The sequence below is a fragment of the Triticum urartu genome, chromosome 6A (assembly GCF_056163025.1).
Source record: "Triticum urartu cultivar PI428250 chromosome 6A, HENAU_Tu73, whole genome shotgun sequence".
In the NCBI taxonomy this organism is placed as follows: domain Eukaryota; kingdom Viridiplantae; phylum Streptophyta; class Magnoliopsida; order Poales; family Poaceae; genus Triticum; species Triticum urartu.
The window spans coordinates 147,109,670-147,133,174 of record NC_141878.1 but is presented as its reverse complement, the minus strand read 5'-3'; the positions used below and the strand labels follow the sequence as shown (position 1 = coordinate 147,133,174).

At 41.8% G+C, this 23,505-nt stretch overlaps 1 protein-coding gene across 3 annotated transcripts; it reads left to right on the top strand.

Annotated features, from left to right (window-relative positions):
• Positions 1 to 351: 351 nt before the first annotated feature.
• GSL04 (glucan synthase-like 4) lies at positions 352 to 20,488 on the top strand. 3 transcript variants are annotated; one of them, XM_048682448.2, is made up of 41 exons: positions 352 to 894; positions 2,770 to 2,870; positions 3,095 to 3,165; positions 3,340 to 3,421; positions 3,497 to 3,601; positions 4,136 to 4,252; positions 4,355 to 4,447; positions 4,529 to 4,620; positions 4,741 to 4,867; positions 6,780 to 6,917; positions 7,001 to 7,077; positions 7,147 to 7,357; positions 8,869 to 8,994; positions 9,094 to 9,211; positions 9,343 to 9,671; positions 9,932 to 9,984; positions 10,063 to 10,123; positions 10,421 to 10,502; positions 10,620 to 10,669; positions 10,747 to 10,833; positions 10,912 to 11,046; positions 11,122 to 11,219; positions 11,295 to 11,379; positions 12,343 to 12,503; positions 12,619 to 12,742; positions 13,669 to 13,763; positions 13,848 to 13,995; positions 14,080 to 14,231; positions 15,337 to 15,443; positions 15,543 to 15,641; positions 15,736 to 15,804; positions 16,020 to 16,206; positions 16,293 to 16,404; positions 16,649 to 16,768; positions 16,843 to 16,958; positions 17,033 to 17,116; positions 17,310 to 17,422; positions 17,503 to 17,732; positions 18,735 to 19,577; positions 19,664 to 19,849; positions 19,928 to 20,488. In XM_048682448.2, the coding sequence occupies exons 1-41, from the start codon at positions 624 to 626 to the stop codon at positions 20,156 to 20,158; spliced, it is 5,886 nt and encodes a 1,961-aa protein (XP_048538405.2). In that variant the 5' UTR covers positions 352 to 623; the 3' UTR covers positions 20,159 to 20,488. The 3 variants fall into 3 exon arrangements, with proteins under 3 accessions (XP_048538405.2, XP_048538407.2, XP_048538409.2); XM_048682450.2 differs by having other exon boundaries at positions 353 to 894; positions 7,147 to 7,321; XM_048682452.2 differs by lacking the exon at positions 8,869 to 8,994 and having other exon boundaries at positions 353 to 894; positions 7,147 to 7,321.
• Positions 20,489 to 23,505: the final 3,017 nt, after the last annotated feature.

Below are 23,505 nucleotides of genomic sequence, written 5' to 3'. Positions count from 1 at the left end.
TATCCACAAAGCAGGGCGAAAGCCTCTTCGCAATCTCTCTCTCTCTCTCTGTTAGAATGACAAGGTAGATCACTTAGCCCAGAACAGCGTTGCTTAGCACTCTTGCTTAGCCAGTGCTCTCCAAAGCACTCTACCCACCAAGAGAGGGACGTCAAAGCCCCAAAGCAAAGGCAGATGTAATTCTTTTCTCTGGCAAAAGACAGCAAACGAAGGGGGAAAATGCCAATCTACCACTAGACACCCCCACACTTTTTCTGCAACGCGTACCCCACCCCCGAACGTTCAAAAAGCCTCCCCCCACACCATCTTTTCTCGCACTACTCGTTTCCCCCTCCCTCGCCCCTTCCCCAGCCTCGTAGAAAAAGCCTTCGCCTCGCCTCACCAGTGCACGCACACAGACGCCGGGCCAACCAAATCCGAGATCAAAAGCGGGCGGCAGGCGAGGCGATCGCCGAAAAAAGCGAAAGCCGCCACCTCCGCGCCGGCCCGGGGGAGGAAAAGCGATAAAGCTTAGCGGCTAAGGCGACGACGAAAGCGAAAGCGAAGGCGGGATTTAGTAGATAAGTAGCGGCGATGGTGCCGAGTGCCGAGTGCTCGCCTCCTCCGCAAGGACGCCTCACGCGATGGAGCCGGAGATCGTGGAGGTCGAGCCGCTGCGGTACGCACCGGCGCCGCAGTGGCGGGCGCCCCCTCCTCCCCCGCCGCTCCCGCCGCCGCCCATGACGGCGTCCTCCAGCGCGAGCGCCGCGGAGGCGAGCGCCAGCGCCAGCGCCGTCACGGCGGCGCTGCAGTTCGACAGCGAGAAGCTCCCGCAGACGCTCGTGCTGGAGATACGGCCGTTCCTGCGCGTCGCCAACCAGATCGAGGCCGAGTCCCCGCGCGTCGCGTACCTCTGTAAGCGCCCGCACGATAACTCTCCCTCGAGTGTTCTCTAGGACTTTTCACCTTATGATGGTGGTAGACTGCGGCTCGCTGGTGCCCGCGACGTGCTCGAGGAAATGCCGGCAGCTCAGGGAGGACCTGGGGTGCAAGATGGACGTTGAACGTCGATGTGTGTAAGTGGTGCAGTGTGTATGTCATTTGAGATCCTGTCGGTGACTGTATTCAGGATAACGCGGGTACGAAACCAGCCTGAAGAGATTCGAGGTGGTTTGGTGCCACTCGTTTCAGTTCAGGAGTATTCTATCTTTTGTGTTGTCATATCCTCTGATGCCGGAAGTTTATGGTTGGTGATCGTGAGTTCTCGGGTGCTTGGTCGTCCATTGCTGCTTTCCACCATCGCTTAAGCATCGTTGCTGATTTAGTTACATCTGGTAATTTGGAGATTCTGCAAAGGATGAGGGGCGAGGCTACTTGGCAGCTCACATGCTTAGCACATCACCTTCTTGAATCTTGAATATCCTTGTCTTCCACTTTCATTTAAAAGAAATGTGTTGTAGGACCAGATGTTAACTGGTTATATTCCAAAGGCTAGAGGGCCTGTTCTAGAATCAGTATGTCATTTGAGATCCTGTCGGTGACTGTATTCAGGATAACGCGGGTACGAAACCAGCCTGAAGAGATTCGAGGTGGTTTGGTGCCACTCGTTTCAGTTCAGGAGTATTCTATCTTTTGTGTTGTCATATCCTCTGATGCCGGAAGTTTATGGTTGGTGATCGTGAGTTCTCGGGTGCTTGGTCGTCCATTGCTGCTTTCCACCATCGCTTAAGCATCGTTGCTGATTTAGTTACATCTGGTAATTTGGAGATTCTGCAAAGGATGAGGGGCGAGGCTACTTGGCAGCTCACATGCTTAGCACATCACCTTCTTGAATCTTGAATATCCTTGTCTTCCACTTTCATTTAAAAGAAATGTGTTGTAGGACCAGATGTTAACTGGTTATATTCCAAAGGCTAGAGGGCCTGTTCTAGAATCAGTATGTCATTTGAGATCCTGTCGGTGACTGTATTCAGGATAACGCGGGTACGAAACCAGCCTGAAGAGATTCGAGGTGGTTTGGTGCCACTCGTTTCAGTTCAGGAGTATTCTATCTTTTGTGTTGTCATATCCTCTGATGCCGGAAGTTTATGGTTGGTGATCGTGAGTTCTCGGGTGCTTGGTCGTCCATTGCTGCTTTCCACCATCGCTTAAGCATCGTTGCTGATTTAGTTACATCTGGTAATTTGGAGATTCTGCAAAGGATGAGGGGCGAGGCTACTTGGCAGCTCACATGCTTAGCACATCACCTTCTTGAATCTTGAATATCCTTGTCTTCCACTTTCATTTAAAAGAAATTTGTTGTAGGACCAGATGTTAACTGGTTATATTCCAAAGGCTAGAGGGCCTGTTCTAGAATCAGCCAAAGATTCTTCCACAAAGAACATTCTTCTTTAGAAGTACTACCTTTCTGCTTATTTCCCTTCGTTAGCAGAGTAGGTTGTTGGAAGCCTTAAAAATACAGGTAGCTTGATCAGCAGGCAAGTGAAAAACATTCCTTAATTTGGGCTGCAGTACAACATTTGCATCAGGTCGCATAAAAGGTGGCATAACTTATGATATTGCATCACCGAAGAGCTTATGGGGAATTACCAGCAAAGAACGTCAAATATCTCAATTACCGTCTTGATTCGCCCTGCCTACCTTTTTTTTCTTTCTTCTTAGCACTGTGAACTTTGCTTGGTCAATTACTAAATTTTTTCTAATGCAGAACAAAGTGCTATAATCATTGAACTATGTTGGAAAGCCAAAGTGGGTCTTTATCTACAAGAGTTGACTTTTATCATTTTACAGGTCGATTTCACGCCTTTGAAAAGGCTCATATGTTGGATCCTCGTTCAACAGGGAGGGGTGTTCGGCAATTTAAAACTACACTTCTTCAGAGATTGGAGCAGGTATGTACATGATGAAAATTAACTTAATTCGGATTGCATAAATGCAATATAAATAAATATCCTGAACATTGGAGCATATTATACATGCTGTAAATGTATATCACATCTTAGCAGATATTCCTTGTTTCAGAACATGAATGCACATTTTCTTTCTGTTACATTAAGATATATGCAACAAGTCACTATTTATTGGTTAAATAATGTTGTATTTACTTTCCAAACAGGATGAGAAAAGCACTTTCTCAAAGAGGAAAGAAAGAAATGATGCCCGGGAGATTAAATCATTCTATGAGAAGTAAGTATGATCTTTCTTTCAGATACAAATCTGTATTGTAGACTACTTAAAAGTTCTGATGCGGAGACCGGGGGCAATCAAAGTTTTCATTAAAAGACTACTTTCTTAAGAACCACAGCTAAACCACTATCCCCAACCAAAATGTGATTTCCATCCTCTTCTGCCATTTTATAGGAAAAAGCAAGCTAATGCACATCAACTAATGCCTGTCCTGGGAGAAGTTTTGAAGGCTGTTCTCATCGGGACTGGCTTGGAGGTTCTGATACCTTTCACAAAATAATAATTATGATGTATGATGTGCCATGTAGTTAAAGTTTTCATAACTTTGCAGAGCCTTGTTGCTAGTGAAGATTTTGGCGACAAGTCAGGCTTCCGATACAATATTATTCCACTTCATCCTAGATCAAGTCAGCAACCAATCATGCTTCTTCAAGAGGTTTGGACATATTTCTACTCAAAAGTCAAAAATATACCTTCTGGGTATACTATTTGTGCAAGGATAATTAAAGTACAGTACAAAAAAACAAGAATTGTGCCTTCTAATAGGGCCAATGACTCGTGATATCTTCATGTTTGGTATGATACAAAAGGCACTAGCTCCTTGTTACCAGGACTTGTACTGAGTTACCAGATGGTATTTGCCAAGACAATGACCAATCCTCATTGCAGGATAAATTTTCTGGGATACAAAACATAGTAGCAATTGGCTAGTGCTATAAAGAAACTGTTTTCTCATTTCTGAAATATGGATATTTAATTCCAATGTTACGTCTCATAGGACAAAAGATGATACTCCCACGGTCCATATTACTTGTCGATGCTTTAAAGTTGTACTAAAGCAGCGACAAGGAATATGGATTGGAGGGAGTAGTAATTCTTCTTTGGAATGAATAACCTTTAGCCTGTTACTTAATTACTGAGCCTGCATTCTGCATTTAGATAAAATTTCTTATGATATACTATTGTGCAGATCAAAGTTGCAGTGTCTGCGGTGTTTAATGTACGCAGTCTTCCATTGGCTAATGTCAAGGGTGAAAAAAGTCAGACAGATATTTTCCGATGGCTGCAAAGTTGGTTCGGATTCCAGGTTGGCTAGTTATTTGTTCAAATATCAGATTTAGTACCAGTGGCTTTCTCTTGCATTTCAGCTCAGTAATTTGGGGTTGCTTTTTTTTGGGGGGTGGCGTAGAAAGGGAATGTTGCCAACCAAAGGGAGCATCTCATTCTTCTGCTTGCAAATATGCATGCTCGGTTGAATCCAAAGTCATCCTCTGCTCCAATGGTATTCATACAAGAATATTGTTTGCCTTATCTATCTTCTGGTTAACATATTAGAATAACATTTTGATATGCCTGTTTTTAGCTTGATGAAAGAGCAGTAGAGGAATTATTAGCGAAAACATTTGAGAGTTATCTGACCTGGTGCAAATTTTTGGGGAGAAAAAGCAACATATGGTAAATATATGCAGTTTTTATTTCTTTAGATTGGACTGCATCTAACTGAACATCAGCTTGAGTGAATTTCAAGGAAGTGTTTTTTTACTTGTACTGGTCCTCTTTTTATTGCACCTGCAGGTTGCCCTCTGTGAAGCAGGAAATTCAGCAACATAAACTTCTGTACATATCTCTTTATCTTCTTATATGGGGAGAAGCATCAAATTTAAGACTTATGCCAGAATGCTTATGCTACATCTTTCATCATGTACGTAAACTATTTGTCCTTCATCTTTCCATTGCTCTCACTGCATTAATTGTTCAAACTATAACTAAATTTAGTTTTTTCTTGAAATCATCTCTGAACATTTGATATATGTTTATTGGTTTATATCGGTCATATAAATTTTCATTGCTTGGTAGTAAAATCTACCATGTAAATGCTTCTGCCAGAAGAATCTTTTTATAATAATACTATTATTAGGAGTAGTTCTTACACATTTGTTGTTGACAACAGACGAGAACAACAATAACAGTAATAATAGCCATGCTTATAGAATTAGCAGGCATGTGCCAAGTGTTTGGATGTTTTTAGTGCTTGTTTTCTTTTCTGAACTATATTCTAAGTTGACTAGATAAATGGTAGGACGCATGGTTTTCCTACCAAGCAACACATGTTCAAACCCATCTTCCTAGTAGGATATGTTGGTTCACGTGCACCAGCAAATTTGTGTGCATAAATATGGTCACATGTGCATTTTAGGGGAAAAAAAAGGAAAGATCGAAGATTGAGTGCATTTATATTGTAAGGCTACCTTGCTCATGTTTTTTGTATGGTGCAATGTGATCTTTCAAGCGCAAACTTTTGCAAATACGCTTGTAAATACATTCTAACTAAAAGAACATTAGATTGTGTAAAAAAGAAATACTATCTGTTTCAGTGGAAAATGGCCAAAGTTATTGCTTTAATTAGCAGGACAAAATATTTTAAAGTGACATTCCTCACAAAAATAGAATGATCAGTACATCCCCCTTTCAAAAATATAAAAGGGCAATTTTTTCTTTTGCTATTAATTAGTGCTAATCATGATTAAACTGCGTCAGCTCATCCCTGCCTATGAAAAAAAGGAATACGCTGCTCATTCCGCTAGCACTGCTGCGGCCGTCCGGCTGCCCGGGATAGCGATGACGGGCTGGGGCTGCTCCTGCATCTATTCGGGACAGGCAGGCTGAAGGCATGTTTGTGCACTCCATTGATCGATCCACACACCAACTGGTTCCGCTATCCGCACCACAATTGCAGCCGAAGTATTCAGGGTTCGTCCGCTTAATCAATACCATGTGCGTTCTTAGCGGCATGGTTGCAGCGGCTTCACTGATGTTCATGGCCTGCTTGACCCAATGCTCTAACTTCTTATGAAAGCCGTGCACATTCCAACAGCTGGCCGGATGTACATGATAGGCTGCTACCTGGAGCATCCAAGCGCTATGCATGCCATCTAGATGATGCGATGTCAGTCCATGGAAACTTGAGCCAACGGATGGATTTTTTTTTCTTTTGGAACTGCAGGATGGATTCTTTTCTTAAGTTAATTAAATAATTACTAGACCATTATACCCTTTCACTTGAAAAGGTGTGTTTTTAATCTCCACCGTTGATTGCGTTAGGGGGGTGGGGGGGGGGGCGTACTGAAGCAGATCCTAATACCTTAAATAAGAGAGAATGGCCAGAGTTACCTGCTTGAATTACCAGTGGCAAGTCTCTACTCTACATCTCTCCTCCCCTCTATCTCTCATCAGGGTATCTTGCTGTCAGAGAGTCTCTGTGGTCCTTTTCTTTTGCTGTTTCATAATTCACCATCACATCTAAAAGGTTTTAGATTTAGCTGGGTTGTTGTTTCATGTTGTACTGCTTCGAATTGAATTATGAGTTCCCCTAGCAAACTCTTAATCTGTGGTTAGCTTTTGCTCTCCCAGATAAGATTCTTGCAGAAAGGAGCTTAAGCAAGTGTTATGCATGTTTTTATAGTTAGAAAAACAAATCTACTGTCACTATTCGAGGACTATTTTTGCTTAAAAGCAATTTTTGCTTCCAAGTAGTTTCTGTATTTTTGTGCTGAAGACTTTGCCACAAAGTTAAGTCCACATTTGCGACAAAAGATAACCACTTGTTGCTTCAGATGTCATACGAGCTATATGGAGTGCTTTCTGGAGCTGTAAGCTTAATTACTGGAGAAAAGGTCAGGCCTGCATACGGCGGAGAAGACGAATCATTTCTTAATAAAGTAGTGGCACCAATATACGACGAGATATATGCGGTTGGACATCCCTACTTTTCAGCAATTAGACTTAGCACAGCTTTGGAAGTTATAATGATGGCAGTATTCTTTTTGTAATGAAGGAAGCTCTAAAGAACAAAAATGGAGTATCTGATCACTCAACATGGAGAAACTACGATGACCTCAACGAATTTTTCTGGTCAGATACCACGTTTTGTTGGGTTTGCCTTTGGTACTCAGATGAAGTACTAAATATGTAAAGATGCAGGTCTGCAGACTGCTTCAAACTTGGCTGGCCCATGCGTCTCAACAACGACTTCTTTTTCACATCTACTAAGAATAAAAAGTCTCATGAAACTAAGATACAAAATTCCCAATTGCCTCGTGGATCCTCCTCAGCACAAAACATTGTTAATACAGAAGTACCTGACCAATCACAACAGGTAGTAAATATCAGAACAAGGCCATTCCACAATATGGTATACTATTTGTATCATATACCTAACTTTTTTGTTTACGTATTCAGTTCCGAGTAAAGCAATCTTGCAGTTTTTTTTTTATGAGAAGCAATTTTGTATTCCCATTCATCTGTATTGAGAATATAAGGAAGTAGCCAAATTCAGTGCTTAAAGTCTATTTTATGTTTTGCCTTCAGAAATGAAACATCTACTCTATGTTTTTTAGTTTCATGTGGTAATAATGTAGAAACAACGTGCCATGTAGCTTAATTTCACATTGAACAGCTATGTTCCCTAAGCTTGTGTTTTATAATAACTTGCCACATTATTATTATTATTTATCATAATGTGTTAGAGTACGTAATGGGCCTGGGCTGGCAGTATAGCCCGTTAGTCTTAGGGTTAATTAGAGAAGGGTCGCTTGCTTAGGGGTCAAGTAAACCTTGCTTGGGAGTCAAGTAAACCTCTCTATATAAAGAGAGGAGATGTATCAATCTAATAAAGCAAGAATTAAGAAGGAAATCCCTTCCATCTTGCCCGGCCGTGGGCAAAAGGTCCCCGGCCGGCCCTCTCGCGCCCTCCTTCTAGCAGCGCCATAACAATTTGGTATCAGCTAGCTTCGGTTTGATCATGTCTTCACCGCCGCCCAACCCGTCTCTTCTGCTGCCGGTCAGCTTGTCGCCTCCGGCGACCACCACGACCGTCGCCCCACTCCTGCCCGCATCGGGATCCTCCGTCTCGCCCGCCCCTGCCGTCCTCACCCTGGAGGAGGTGTCCGGAGCGCTGTGGGACCTAACTCAGGCGGTCCAGGAGATCCACCTGTTCTTGGCCGGGTCCTACAGGCCGCACCCGGCTGCGCCGCCCATCGCCGCCACCGCGCTGCTGTGGCTGCCATGGCAGCCGCTGCACCAGGCGGCCTCCGCCGCGCTCGCCGGACCGCTGCAGCTGCCATCCACCGCCCCGCCCTGGCTGCAATGGCAGCCGCCGCTCCTGGCGGCCTCCGCCGCGCCTGGCGCTCTGCCGCAGCAGCCGCTGCCGCTGCCCCAGGGCATCCTCGCCGCGCTCGCCGGGCCGCTGCAGCTGCCATCCACCGCCACCACCGTCCCGCCCTGGCTACAGTGGCAGCCGCCCCTCCTGGCGGCCTCCGCCGCGCCCGGCGCTCCGCTGCAGCAGCCACCGCCGGTCAGCTCCGGCCCCGCATCGACCGCGTCGGCGGGAGTCCCGATCCACCAGATCAAGTTCCCGCCGTCGCCATTACCGCTTCCCCAGACCTCTCTACATAAAGAGAGGAGATGTATCAATCTAATAAAGCAAGAATTAAGAAGGAAATCCCTTCCATCTTGCCCGGCCGTGGGCAAAAGGTCCCCGGCCGGCCCTCTCGCACCCTCCTTCTAGCAGCGCCATAACATAATGCAATTTAAGCTTTTCATGTACATTCACAACTAACAGAAATGTGCATGTTTCAGTACATTCATTTTTGAATAGTTGTTTACATGTGCTCTTGTTCTCCATTTTCCTGCTATTGCATATAGCAAACTATAAGTGTGACATCTCAGCAGAGGTGGTTGGGAAAGACAAATTTTGTTGAGGTTCGTTCCTTTTGGCATATCTTCAGAAGCTTTGATAGGCTGTGGACACTCCTTGTGCTTGGGCTTCAGGTTTAGTTCTTACATTAATGGTTGTGGAGTGATACATTTATATATTGTTTAATCACTGCCAGATCTTTTGACCCATTTTCTCATACGTTCTCTTTCCAGATTCTGATAATAATAGCATGGCATGGATTGGAAAGCCCTCTTCAGTTACTAGATCCAATCTTTTTTGAGGATATTCTGAGTATTTTCATAACCAATGCAGTACTTCGAGTTCTTCAAGGTTAATTTGGAATTTGCTTGTGCATATCTATACCATAAATTCTGACGAATTAGTACTAACACATTGATGTAACTTTCTTCCTATTGTTCTGTCTTCATTCTTCAGTGATGTGTCTAATTGTTTCTGTGCAGTGGTCCTTGATATTTTATTTTCATGGAGAACCAGGGGAACAATGAGATCTAGCCAGAAACTAAGATTTGTCATAAAACTCTCTCTTGCGGTTACATGGGCAATCATTCTGCCCATATTTTATTCCAGTTCTCAAAATTACAAGGCTTGTTCTGCTAGACGTCCTAAAAACTTTTTTGGAATGTTCTGCCTGTCAAAGTATATGGTAGCTGTGGCATTTTACCTGACAAGCAACGTGATTGGGATGGCACTCTTTTTCGTTCCAGCTGTAAGCAGCTATATAGAGACATCTACCTGGCGAATTTGCAATATATTATCCTGGTGGTGCCAGGTATGATCTTTTACCTTGCTCAAGAGTAGAACTTGTTTTTGTTTACGTTTTGTAGTTAATATCAGAAATTGATCTCAGTGGAATACATTGTTATGCTATCTTATTTTCCAACATTTGAGTCAACCTAAATTTCCAAAAAAAATATTTTTCCTTCTATAGAGCTGTTAATCAGCTTTTTGTACTGCACCATGACTTACAGATCTCGTGCATGGGCATTATACCTTAATGAAGTACTGATATATTGCCAATGATGTGTGCAGGCCCCGTCATATGTTGGAAGAGGAATGCATGAAGGCCAAGTACCTTTACTAAAGTAAAATATGTGTATTATTATTCACATACTTTGGAGGCCATTTGATGTGAGCTAAATATTATTTCTGTGTTTCAACAGGTATACATCATTTTGGACGGTTCTTTTATCAAGTAAATTTTTATTCAGCTACTACTTCGAGGTAAGAATATCTATCAATATAGAATCTACACACCTTTTATTTTTATTATGCAGCGCAATGCGACTCAAGATTTATTCAAATCAGTGAAAATGCATGTATGTAGGTCCAACTCAGTTACAATTTATAATGCATGTACGATGGTCTTAGGTTATGTTAATGATAGAACATAGTAACACCATGAGAAGTTCTGCTTGAGTGTTTGTTATTTTTTTAAGCACGCCTTAGTTTCTTATCTCTACATTTATTTTGTGTAACCTCTCCTCCTACTACATTTTTTTCTGAATATAACTTGAGCAGATTAAGCCTCTTGTGGAACCTACGAAAGAAATCATGAGGGTCAATGTGAATATATATGAGTGGCATGAATTCTTTCCACAAGGTCTTCCCCCATATCTCATCTTCCCCTGTCCATTAATCATCCTTTTTACTCAATAGGGTACTGAGTTTGATAATTAACACTGAACACAGAGTGACGATTCTATCTGTTTTGTTGCAGTCAAGAGCAATGCTGGCGCAATTCTTGCTGTATGGGCCCCTATAATTCTTGTAAGAACTCATATGAACTCAAATATTTAATTTGCATATGGCTCATAAACTAATTAATTTCGTTGCATTTTCAACAGGTCTATTTCATGGACACACAAATTTGGTATTCTGTATTCTGTACCATTTTCGGTGGTATGTGTGGTATCGTTCATCATCTCGGTGAGGTGAGGTGAAGCGCCACTAAACTCTTGACTGTTTATTTCAGATGTTTACAGATTCTTATTTCCTATACTTACTCCTAGATTCGCACAATGGGAATGGTTAGAAGTCGGTTCTGTACCTTACCAGAAGTGTTCAATGCTTGCCTTGTTCCTCGCTCAAGTCCAAAAGAGAAAAAAGGGATATTGCCTAGTTTCTTGGAAAAGAAAATATTTAAGGTTGAATCTGATCATGTCCACTTTACCTTGAAGGTGCTTTTCTTATTATTATTTCTCATATTACACTGTTTTCAGGATTTGGGTAAATCTGAAAGACATGACCCAACAAAATTCGCTCTGGTTTGGAACCAGATAATAAATAGCTTCCGCTCGGAGGATTTAATAAGCAATAGGTAGGTTCTGGTTATTCCAGTGCGACATAAGCTTCATCAGATTACTTTCTCCTTCATATTTCATTGGTTTTGCAGAGAGATGGATTTGATGACAATGCCCATGTCACTAGAGTATCGTTCTGGTTCTATTCGCTGGCCCTTGTTTTTAGTTGCCAAAAAGGTATATGGAACTGTTATTTATACATGACAGATCATGATTTCAGTGCAATACACTCTGCACTACTTTGGAAATATGTAGCATTTCTCTAGGCTTGACCGTAAAAGACTAGTGCCATGTAGTACAAGTGGCAAAGTCTTCTACGGTGCACTCCGAGCCATAATTTGATTGTAAATCGCATGGAACTAATAGTAAAAGTGTTCCTATCTAGTAAAACTAGTAAAACTCTTTATTTCACGGTCTGGAACCTAAGTTCAATGATAAAACTATAGTGAACCAAAGGTAAAATCATTATATATGTACTAAAAACGCTTTATGTCACACTCCTGAACCTAGTATGATATTAAATCATATGAGCCAACAGTAAAATCATAGCATACCCTGTAAAAGAAGATTGAGGGGGGAAGGGGTGGGGGGGGGGGCAAGAAGAAGCAAGTTAGTAAAACAACCATGAAATGTCGTAATGTTTTGGGGATAGGAGAAAAAACAAATAATAGAAAATCGTGAAGTAATTATTAACTGGTGTTGATTACAAGATTTGTACAGCTTAATATCAAATTTTGGACTACATATCTTGATTTTCATTACAAATTAATTACTTTACTAAATAATGCTGGAGTTTTACTACAATTTTTTGACTACATATTGTTTGAGTTTTACTTTTACTACAAACAATTTTTTAAACCATATATTGCTTGATTTTTACTACAAGTTACTACTTTACTACATATTCCTTAGTTTTTATAATCACAATTAAGAGCGGATTCCCAGTGGATGGGTTAGTTCTCCTAGCTAGAACAGGAACGCACGTGGAGGGTGGGTTTAGTTGGCTAGCCTGGCTCACTCGTGCTAGCCGGAGTGCAAAATATGTTATTCTGCGCTCAGGCTTACATCTGTATTCTGTCTATCTATAAAATGTGTCATAGAACTTTGTATAATGTTATGCTTGTCTTCCTTCCGTGACAGTTTTCAACATCAGTTGATATGGCAGCAAATTTTACTGGAAATAGTGCACAGCTCTTCCAGAGAATTAAGAAGGATAACTACATGTTTTGTGCGATCAACGATTTCTATGAATTGACAAAAAGTATTTTCAGATTTCTCGTTATTGGTGATGTGGAGAAGAGGTAATCATTTTACTTCAACATTACCAATTTTAGTACATTTTCTCTCATGTTTGCAATGCTTTGGTCGTACATGTTCCCGTGAATATTATGATGATGTTTGACAGATTCTATTCAGGGTAATAGCTGCCATATTTGCCGAAATAAAAAAGAGTATTCAGAACTCAAGTTTATTGGTCGATTTTAAGATGGATCACTTGCCTTTGCTGGTTGACAAATTTGAACGGCTGGCTGAGATTTTGGTAATCACTTCACTAGTATTATTTGTCTCTTTCCCTTTATGTTCTATACTTCACTGTTTTACTGTAACACATCAACCTCAAATCAATTTTTTTACTGTAATCTGTAATTAGACGGTACTTTCATTGCACCTTTTTGGCACACTGGTTGTTCGTGAGGACTAAAAGGTTATACGGGTAATGGCAGAGATGGCTAGAATTACAGAATTAGTTTGCAGGAATACCGATGGGCATGGGGAAGGAGTTTGTTCCCAGAGTTCAGGAAATGGATAACTATACTTGTTTGCGTGTGCTGCTTTGGTGGTCCATGAAATGGTGCACCAGAGAGCCAGCAGCAACCCAGGGCTGGCTGAGATTTCTTAACTTCGTTAATTAGGGGTAGTTTTTTTTCCTCGAACACGTAGGTGGATGCCATTTATATTAGAGGAAACTCAGCCCAAATAATAGTGCCATAATTACAACGACCAACAGAAACTACGAAATCCTGACATCACGAGGAAGGAAAAACAGAGAGTAGGGCTAGGTTTTTATCTTTATCTGTTTGAATCTTAAGTTTGTTCCTTGGAAAGATAAGAGTATGGCACTGAAATTGTTTTCTGGAATAAGGTGAACTAGCCAAAGTCCTTACGACTTTAAAATCGCACCATCATTCTTCTTGAAAGACATTGATTGCCGTTCAACGTGCAGTTTGTATCCCCTGTTACTTACTAGCATACAACACATAGCAGTTCTATCATAGGGGATGACGAGGTATTGCAGTGGGTGGAGCTGACAGACTAATTTTAGTTTTCATAGGGTTGGAGTGGGTGCTTGTAGGGATTTGAGTGACAGCCTATTTCTCTGGTAGAGTGTATATGGCCTTCTTATATTTTGATTGAATCCTATTATGTCAGCACATGTAGTGAAATTTATGCCTAATGGTTACCCAGTATTCAAACAAACAAAGCCTTCAATACGAGGTGACAATTTTACTCCAAGATATCATTGATACCCTGATCCAAGATATGCTTGTCGATGCTCAAAGGTAACAATAATATAATATATGTGATCATTCTATGCTTTTACATCCTTTGTTTTGTGGTTAGATAACAGTCTCCTCTTTCAACAGTGTATTGGATCAGATAAATTCTTCTGAGACACTGATATCTGATAACGATGGAGCATTCAATTACTACAAACCAGAGCTCTTTGCGTCGATCAGCTCAATATCAAAAATTCGCTTTCCATTTCCTGCCAGTGGTCCACTCAAAGAGCAGGTCTGACATAATCCTTCATTAGCTAAGACAGAGTGCAGGAATGGTAGTAACTCTCTGAATGATGAGATGATTTGGCATATTCAGGTTAAACGTCTCTACCTACTACTTAATACAAAAGAGAAGGCTGCAGAAGTTCCATCAAATTCAGAGGCTCGCCGACGCATTTCATTTTTTGCTACCTCTCTTTTCATGGATATGCCAGCTGCTCCCAAAGTACGCAGTATGTTGTCATTTAGGTAATACTTGTGCTTTTCAAATTCTGTTAAAACTTATTTCAGGTTAATTTTGTTAATATTAGTCAATGAGCTGTATGATCTAATTTGTGGCTGAGGGAAGGTATTTGTAAAATCGTCACTAAAAGGTGTTGAAGTATATGTGGATATAAACCAACCTTATTCTAAGTTTAGACTTTTGGTTGTACTGATTGGCGCATGAAACTGGTCTCAGCTTTCACAATTTAAATAAACATTTTAGGCCTCATTGAGCAACACATGAGAAGAGGCAAGAGGCGTTGAGGTATAGAATTGAGTTCAATTAATGGACCACAGAGAGCGTGCCCCCGCCGGGGGGGGGGGGGGGGGTGGGGGGTTGAATGGTCCTATGCAACTATACAAGTAGGCAAAGAGTATGAATGCAGAAGCTAAACTTGCAAAAAATAGGGGTAATGTTTTAGAGAGGGTGCATACACCATAACACATGCAACTTTGAGGGCGAGTGGATGGATGTGGACCACCTCATCAGTAATTGAGCAAAACTGAGCACCAAACTTGGGCGGCAGCAGGTTCGGTGGGCTCACCCTTTATTGCCAGGGGGTTAAACCAAAGTGGAGTGTGTGGAGGTATTGCCTAGTCTTAGGCATGTCCATATATAACTTGTTTGTTCTGTCAATGCATATAGAGATGTAAAATTGTTTAGGTTTTTGTGTGTGGAATAAGCAAGAAAACATATTCAAACATTGTTTTGAGAGAAATATGATACCTGAAACATGGATGCTTTTATCAACTGTAGAAGTAGCTGCCTGGCGGTATCATATACTGTTGTCTCCGTCAATTGGCCATAATTCCTTTGTAAAAGATGAGAACTTCAGTGCAGCACTCAAATAGAACCAAAAGCCACAGAATATTGTGAGCTCTGAATTTTTTGGGCCTTTATGTTTTTCAAGTAAATCCCATCAATAAGATCATGACCACTTACCAGTAGGAGCATTTACATCAATATAGGCGAGTTATGTTGTCAACTGTAATTGTTCTTTGTTTTGGAAATTCTTGTCCATATCAATCACAGAAGAAAGCAAATATAGTGAACATCTGATGGCATCCTGACATCGTGTAATTTGTTCAGCATAGTAACTCCCTACTTCATGGAGGAAGTAAAGTTTTCAGATGAAGAGCTTCATTCAGATCAAGATGAAGCATCCATCCTTTCCTACATGCAGAAGATATATCCAGGTCACTTATGTTCCATATTTCTATTTTCACCCATTTTTTGTTGCAATTGCTTTTGTTAGTTATATTTTGTTACTAAGACTCCACATTCTCATTTTTTAGATGAATGGACAAATTTCTTGGAAAGGCTTGGTACAAATGTAAAAAGTGAAGACATTAGATACTGGGCTTCTTTCCGTGGTCAAACACTAAGTCGAACCGGTAATATGGAGTATTATTCTCAATTTTTTTTGTAAACTATCACTGAAGTTCCCGCCTATAGGCTGTCTGACTCTCTCTATTGTGTACTATTTAGTTAGGGGAATGATGTATTACAGAAAGGCATTGAGACTACAAGCTTTTTTAGACAGGACAAATGACCAAGGTGCGCATAGAAACTTACAGCTTATCTTACTCTTTCCAACCTCTCATCATTAAATTTTGATGCTCGATTTCCAAAATGGGTGGAATTTTAGATCAGCTAGCATCTAAAGTTTGATCAGATTGTTATCAGATAACTGTGATGATTTTGCCGTTCTCGTTTTCATATTTATTTGGAACCTGGTATGCTTCCAAAACTTAATCCTTTTAAATGAGCAGAGTTATATAAAGGACCCGTGGGGACAGAGCGAGAACAAAATAAGAGAAACATTCACCAATCATTATCAACTGAATTAGATGCCCTTGCGGATATGAAATTTTCATATGTCATCTCATGTCAAAAGTTCGGGGAACAGAAATCTAATGGTGATGTGCATGCTCAAGATATTATTGATCTGATGGCAAGGTATGGTTTGAAAAATATAAACTTGTAGAGTAATTATTATCTCTAGAATTGTGCTGATATTTCTACTTCTTGCGTGCTCAATGAAGGTATCCAGCTCTTCGTGTTGCCTACATTGAGGAGAAGGAAATTATAGTAGACAATATGCCTCATAAGGTTTATTCCTCTGTTTTAATAAAAGCAGAAAATAACTTAGACCAGGTAATAATCTTAGCTTAAGAATCAAAGCAGAAAATTTTGTACTGTTTTAGATCTAAGCCTCTAAATATTTTGTATTAATCATCTTTTGAATTTTATCAGTTATTTTTTTCCTACCAATTTTTTGTCTGTCAACTATCTTTTGTTAAGCATAACGTGCATAACTATTAATATACTTTCTCACAGAAATATATGATTATTTTTATCCAGTTCCTCAAATGCTCTTGCTTGTTGATTATTTACATAGGAGATTTACCGTATAAAGCTGCCTGGCCCACCCATCATTGGAGAAGGGAAGCCTGAAAATCAAAACCATGCAATTATATTCACCCGTGGAGAGGCCCTACAAACGATTGACATGAATCAGGTAATGAACTGGACATTTTTTCTATAGTTTGTCTCCATAAAATACCTTCTTTCCACTTATTTCGGTGCTATCAGGACAATTATTTGGAAGAAGCTTACAAAATGAGAAATGTACTTCAAGAGTTTGTTAGGCATCCTAGGGACCAAACTCCAACCATCCTCGGGCTTAGAGAGCATATTTTCACAGGAAGGTCTGTAGTTTTTCTGACATGGCTTTCAAACATACAATGTCTTTTGGATAATATGAGATTATTGTTTGGTGCAGTGTTTCATCACTTGCTGGATTCATGTCATACCAAGAGACAAGCTTCGTCACAATTGGACAGAGATTCCTTGCTGACCCCCTTAGGTCAGAACATGCTTCTTATTTGATCTTATAGTGTTAGCAATGATGCGATGAACACATTCTTATGCGCTAAGTTTTTTATCCGTGCCAAAATTTAGGTTAGATATATGCATTTTTTCTAAAGGATTTAGTGTATTGTGTATGTCCATTCTATAAAGTCTATTTTTGGTCCAAATCATCTTTTCCACGGCTGCAGGGTACGATTTCACTATGGCCATCCAGACATTTTTGATCGGATGTTTCATTTAACAAGGGGCGGCATAAGCAAAGCATCTAAAACTATAAACTTAAGTGAGGACGTATTTGCTGGTAAGTTAATATTTTCCTTCAAAAACTAAATTTGTCATGCCATTTTCAAAGGAGTTTCATATTTAATATTAACTTTACAGGGTATAATTCCATTTTGCGTCGTGGACATATAACTTACAACGAGTACATTCAAGTTGGCAAAGGGCGTGATGTTGGACTTAATCAGATATCGAAATTTGAAGCTAAAGTTGCAAATGGCAATAGTGAACAAACGCTTAGCCGTGATATCTATCGTCTAGCGCGGCGATTCGATTTTTTCAGGATGCTTTCATGCTATTTCACAACAGTGGGATTTTACTTCAACAGCCTAGTATGCTCTCTCTCTCTCTCTCTCTCTCTCTCTCTCTATCTATCTATCTATCTATCTCTATCTCCCCCTGCTCGACGTGCATGCTTGCATGTTTGTTTCCACGTGTACACTATAATGCCCAAAAGCATTGCAGTTAGAACATAATGTGTGGCAATTCCTGAGAAACTACAAAAAAAAGTGAAAAGAAAGATGAAAAAATCATCAGTAGCAGGGAAAAGAGTTTTTCTTCCTGCCATTTAACACCTTATCTTTTAGCTGACAACTTTGGTTCAAATCTTACATAGAATGTAAAAGATGTTTATCTAAGTGAAGTTCATGGGTTCCAGTATAATCAATGTTTCTCCTAAGACCTGCCGGCTCGATCTTTGGAAAATTGGTAGTTTAAAGTGAACTGCTTTCAAGATTGATTTAGTCATTATTGGCCAGACCAAACTTCGCTTTTCTTTTTCCAGAGATATACAAATAGTCTGGTTTATGTTGATTATCCTCGTTCCAACCAGGTGTGAAAGTTTCACCAGTTAGGAACTAGGAAGCCCTGGAACAAATACACGATGCAGAATTGCTTCATGCTACATATATCATTGGATAACCAAACATGCTATTTCTCAAAACAAATGCTGATGGACCAATCCAGCGTCGTATAGGGCAAATTGTACTTGAAGTAAATTAGGAGGTTCAAACCTGAATTTTAAACTATTCACTTTGCTACAATCTTTACATATTTTTTATTAATGTTAGATTTTTAGTATGAAAAACATTACTCCCTCTGTACAGGTCAGAAAAGTCACTCATTGAAATTTGGTAGGTTAATTGTATGACTTTTATATGCTTATAATTGTAACAATGATCCACGTGGCCCATCAGAATACTAATACTTTAGATTTCTCTTTACATACACATTTTTAAGTGACTCCTTGCATATGATATTTTGTGTCAATATGATCTTTGAGCTTATCACCAACAATGATCCTTATTGTTTCAATGGATCCATATCTTGTACAGATATCAGTTGTAGGTGTTTATGTTTTCCTATATGGACAACTATACTTGGTTCTCAGTGGATTACAGAGTGCTCTGTTGATTAAAGCTCATCACCAGAATATGAAGTCCTTAGAAACAGCCCTTGCATCTCAATCTTTTCTTCAGTTGGGACTGCTCACAGGATTACCTATGGTGATGGAGTTAGGGTTGGAGAAGGGTTTCAGAGCAGCTTTGAGTGACTTCATCCTCATGCAACTGCAGGTTGCTTCAGTTTTTTTCACATTCTCTCTTGGAACGAAAGCTCACTATTATGGACGTACCATTCTTCATGGTGGCGCTAAATATCGACCAACGGGGCGTAAATTTGTAGTTTTTCATGCGAGCTTTACAGAAAACTATCAGTTGTACTCTCGGAGTCACTTTGTCAAAGCATTTGAGCTGATCTTCCTTTTGATAATCTATCACCTATTTAGGAAATCCGATGGAAAGTTTCATGTGATGGTCACATATTCAACATGGTTTATGGCAATGACTTGGCTATTCGCACCTTTTCTTTTCAATCCAGCTGGTTTTGCTTGGCACAAGATTGTTGACGACTGGTCAGATTGGAATAGATGGATGATGAACCAAGGGGGAATAGGTGTGCAACCAGAAAAAAGTTGGGAGTCATGGTGGAATGCTGAGAATGCGCATCTCCGTTACTCGGTGCTGAGTTCTAGGATTATTGAAGTATTGCTCTGTTTGCGGTTCTTTGTTTATCAGTATGGACTTGTCTATCATCTCAAGATATCTCATGATAACAAGAATTTTCTTGTGTACTTGCTTTCTTGGGTTGTGATAATTGCCGTTGTTGGGCTTGTCAAGGTATATGCTTCGTCTTGAATGTCTTTGTTTTCGGCAACTGTGATCCTTCATCATTATACTGATTTTTTTCTCTGAAATTTCTGCAGCTTGTTAATTGTGCTAGTCGTCAGTTAAGCTCAAAGCACCAGCTCATCTTCAGGTTCATAAAGTTGTTGACATTCCTGGCAGTGGTGACTTCCTTTATCCTTCTATCTTGCCTGTGCAAACTATCCATCATGGACTTGATCGTCTGTTGCCTTGCATTCATTCCAACTGGTTGGGGCCTCCTCCTTGTAAGTATCAACAGTGCACTCTACCAATTGTTCAACATTCTTTTCCACAATTGCCCTAATTCCCTCCTTACTGCACAGATTGTTCAGGTTTTGAGGCCGAAAATAGAATACTATGCAATATGGGAGCCTATTCAGGTCATTGCTCACGCTTATGACTATGGAATGGGTACACTGCTATTTTTTCCAATTGCTGTACTAGCATGGATGCCTATTATCTCGGCTATCCAAACTCGGGTTCTTTTCAATAGAGCATTTTCACGGCAACTGCAGATCCAACCTTTTATCATTGGTAAAACTAAGCGGAGGTAACTGATGGTTTCATGCGGATGAGAACTGGATTTGTGAATATGATATATTGGTTGGTCAGGATGATAATAAGCCTCTGTATTCTGGTGTAAATATATTGTGTGGTATTACAGTATCATACATCATTCTTTGGTCCATGTCGTTGACCAATCTAACAGCTCAGTTTTGGTGTAGACTTACGTTGTATCCTCAGTACCATTCATGTAATACAAAAGCGTTATACTTTTTGGCTTTTTAGAAAAAGTGGAACTGTTGTACTATTGCTGTTGGACAAGTCATGTTAGATTATATAATACGTATATATTAGAAGAACATGGGTCCCTTTTTTAATTATCTTTTTGCAAAAATGGGTCTATTTCTTGGAAAAGTGCAGTGTTCTCGCTGTTTATGTGTGTCCATATTGACAAGTTTCTAGGAGCAACGTTCTTAGTTTCAAGCGAAGTGCACTTGCGGCACATTAACTTGTCCTGCGTACTGTATGATAAAAAAAACTTGTCCTGCGTACTCACATTCTAGCCCACAAACTGGCAACTTAGAATTTTGTAATGCTAAACCTGTCTCACATGCTCACTTTTGGTTCAAATCGACCCGAAATGAAGCCAGGTCAGATGAAATATGTGGTGTGCTGAGTTGGCAGAGGGGTGGTTTTAGCTGGACTGTTTTTTATGGCAAAAGACCCTGCGTTTATGTGATCCACACGCGAGAGAGGCGAGATGCTGTAGGATCTACTAAAATTTTGCAAAAAATACCTCGTTTTTCTGCAAATTTTATTTTGTAATCCTCCACTCTAATCTACACGCATGTTCATCCAATGTGTTGCATGCATGCAAAGTCATTTTTACCGGTTTGGGTAGCTACCCGTCGTCTTGCTACCAATGAGGTGTTGCTATGGGACCATATGCATGTGTATATTGAAGGGAGTGTTTGGAGGCACTCCGCTCCTAGACTCGGCTCGCGGAGCCGGCGGAGTCATAGGCTAAAATACTGGAGCTGAAAAGTAGGTGCTCTGCAACTCCTCTAATTCCACGGATCTGGTGGATATCCGAACAGGGCCGAAGTATTACTCCCTCTGTCCCATAATGTGTTAAAAAAACGTCTTACATTATGGGACGGAGGAAGTAGTACAAATCATTTCTTGTATTTTTGTTTTTAGTCAAATTAATGTCAGGCCGGTGGGGTCATGTCAGGTGAGAGAGAGCCTCCCCTAACGTTGCATGTGGTGGAGTGGTATAAATCCTTGCCTTTTGTTTTATCTTTAGCAATTCCAATCATTCGTATGGATAGACTTAACACAAGAGACATGTTGCAAAGGCGTCACTGGCATGTTGATAATGATACTTGTGTTTTGTGTCCTTTTCTGCTCCGTGAAAATAGATCACACCTTTCTTTTGAATGTAACTTCAGCCAGAGGGTCTGAAACTATCTTGGAATCTCATGGATGCTGCAGCATAATAGTTTCTGGTCTCACATGGCTATGATTGCTAGGGACTTTGGCAAACCATTCTTCACCGAGGTTGTGTTCACTGCTGATTGAAATATTTGGATCGTCAAAAATGGGAAGGTGTTCAGAAATGAGAGGCCTACATTTGTTGCATGGAGAAGAAGGTTCATATATGACATAACTTTGCTAGCTCATAGGATCAAATGTAAATACAGGGAGAAACCAGCGAAGTCATGGTAAAGCCAGTGAGCCCCAAATAAATCAGAAATATGGAGAGCTCTGGCGACGTACCCCCGCCTCCTTCGGGCGACGCTGTCGGTGCCCCTCTCCCCCGCCCGCCCTGCACCCTCACCGCCGTCGATGCCTGCCCCCGCGCCCTCCCCGGTCCCTTCCCCCGGTTTCCGCTGGTCTGACCTTGCGGATGAGGAGGAGACCTCCCCCGACGCCGACCACACTGGTGCCCCACCTCCCTCCCGTGCTCTTGGTCTCGCCGCTCCGCCCTGCGTGGTCACTGGCTCAGCCTCCCTCGGGAGAGGCTTTGCCTCTAGCTCACGGCGGCTGCCGCAGACTCGCCCGACGATCTTCGCTCGTCCGTTTGGGGCCCAAGGATCTGCCTTGCAGAGAGGAGGTGGTCACCGCCGCTGGTCTTGGGGAGTGTCTGGTCGTTCTGAGCTGGGCTCGGCCCGCTCGTCCTGGCACACTCCTTCGGTGACCCTAGTGCTCCTGCCCTCGTCCTCCCCGCCGGCGCCCGTTGCGGCCGCGGTGCCCCCGGTCCTCCCCCGCAAAGCACGCCGTTCCGGCCATTCATCGCCGCGTTTGGTTCATCGAGCCTCCAGTTCCGCGCTAACCCCCCCCCCCTCTGACGGCCCTGGTATGCCTTGCCTGGCACCCTCGCCTCGGCGGCGGTGCCTTCTTGTCAAGGGGAAACCCTTCGGGCTGGCTCCCCTCCTCGCCCCCGGGCCTGGCTCTGGTGGGCCGCATCCTGCTGGGCCGCTGCGTAGCCTTGGCCTCCCCGCCACGTCTCGCCCAGGCCTCGATGCTGGAAGGCTCGGGTGTGGTGGGCCGGCCCATGGCCTCTGGGCCCCTCACATGCCCTAGGCCCATGATACATCCATTTTGCATCATACTTTTATATCGATATTTATTGCATTATGGGCTGTTATTACACATTATGTCACAATACATATGTGTATCTCTCTTATTTTACAAGGTTTACATAAAGAGGGAGAATGTCGGCAGCTGGAATTCTGGGCTGGAAAAGGAGCAAATATTAGAGACCTATTCTGCACAGCTCCAAAAGTCCTGAAACTTCACGGAAGTTATTTCCAGAATATATAAAAAATACCGAGCGCAAGAAGTACCAGAGGGGGGGCCACCCACCAGCCACGAGGGTGGGGGCGCGCCCTACCCACCTGGGCGCGCCCCTGCCTCGTGGGCCCCCTGGTGGCTCTCCGATGCCCATCTTCTGCTATATGGAGTCTTTCATCGAGAAAAAAAAATCATAAGCAAGCTTACGGGACGAAACTCCGCCGCCACGAGGCGGAACCTTGGCGGAACCAATCTAGGGCTCCGGCAGAGCTGTTCTGCCGGGGAAACTTCCCTCCGGGAGGGGGAAATCATCACCATCGTCATCACCAACGATCCTCTCATCGGAGGGGGTCAATCTCCATCAACATCTTCACCAGCACCATCTCATCTCAAACCCTAGTTCATCTCTTGTATCCAATCTTTGTATCCAAACCTCAGATTGGTACATGTGGGTTGCTAGTAGTGTTGATTACTCCTTGTAGTTGATGCTAGTTGGTTCACTTGGTGGAAGATCATATGTTCAGATCCATTATGCATATTAATACCCCTCTGATTATGAACATGAATATTCTTTGTGAGTAGTTCTGTTTGTTCCTGAGGA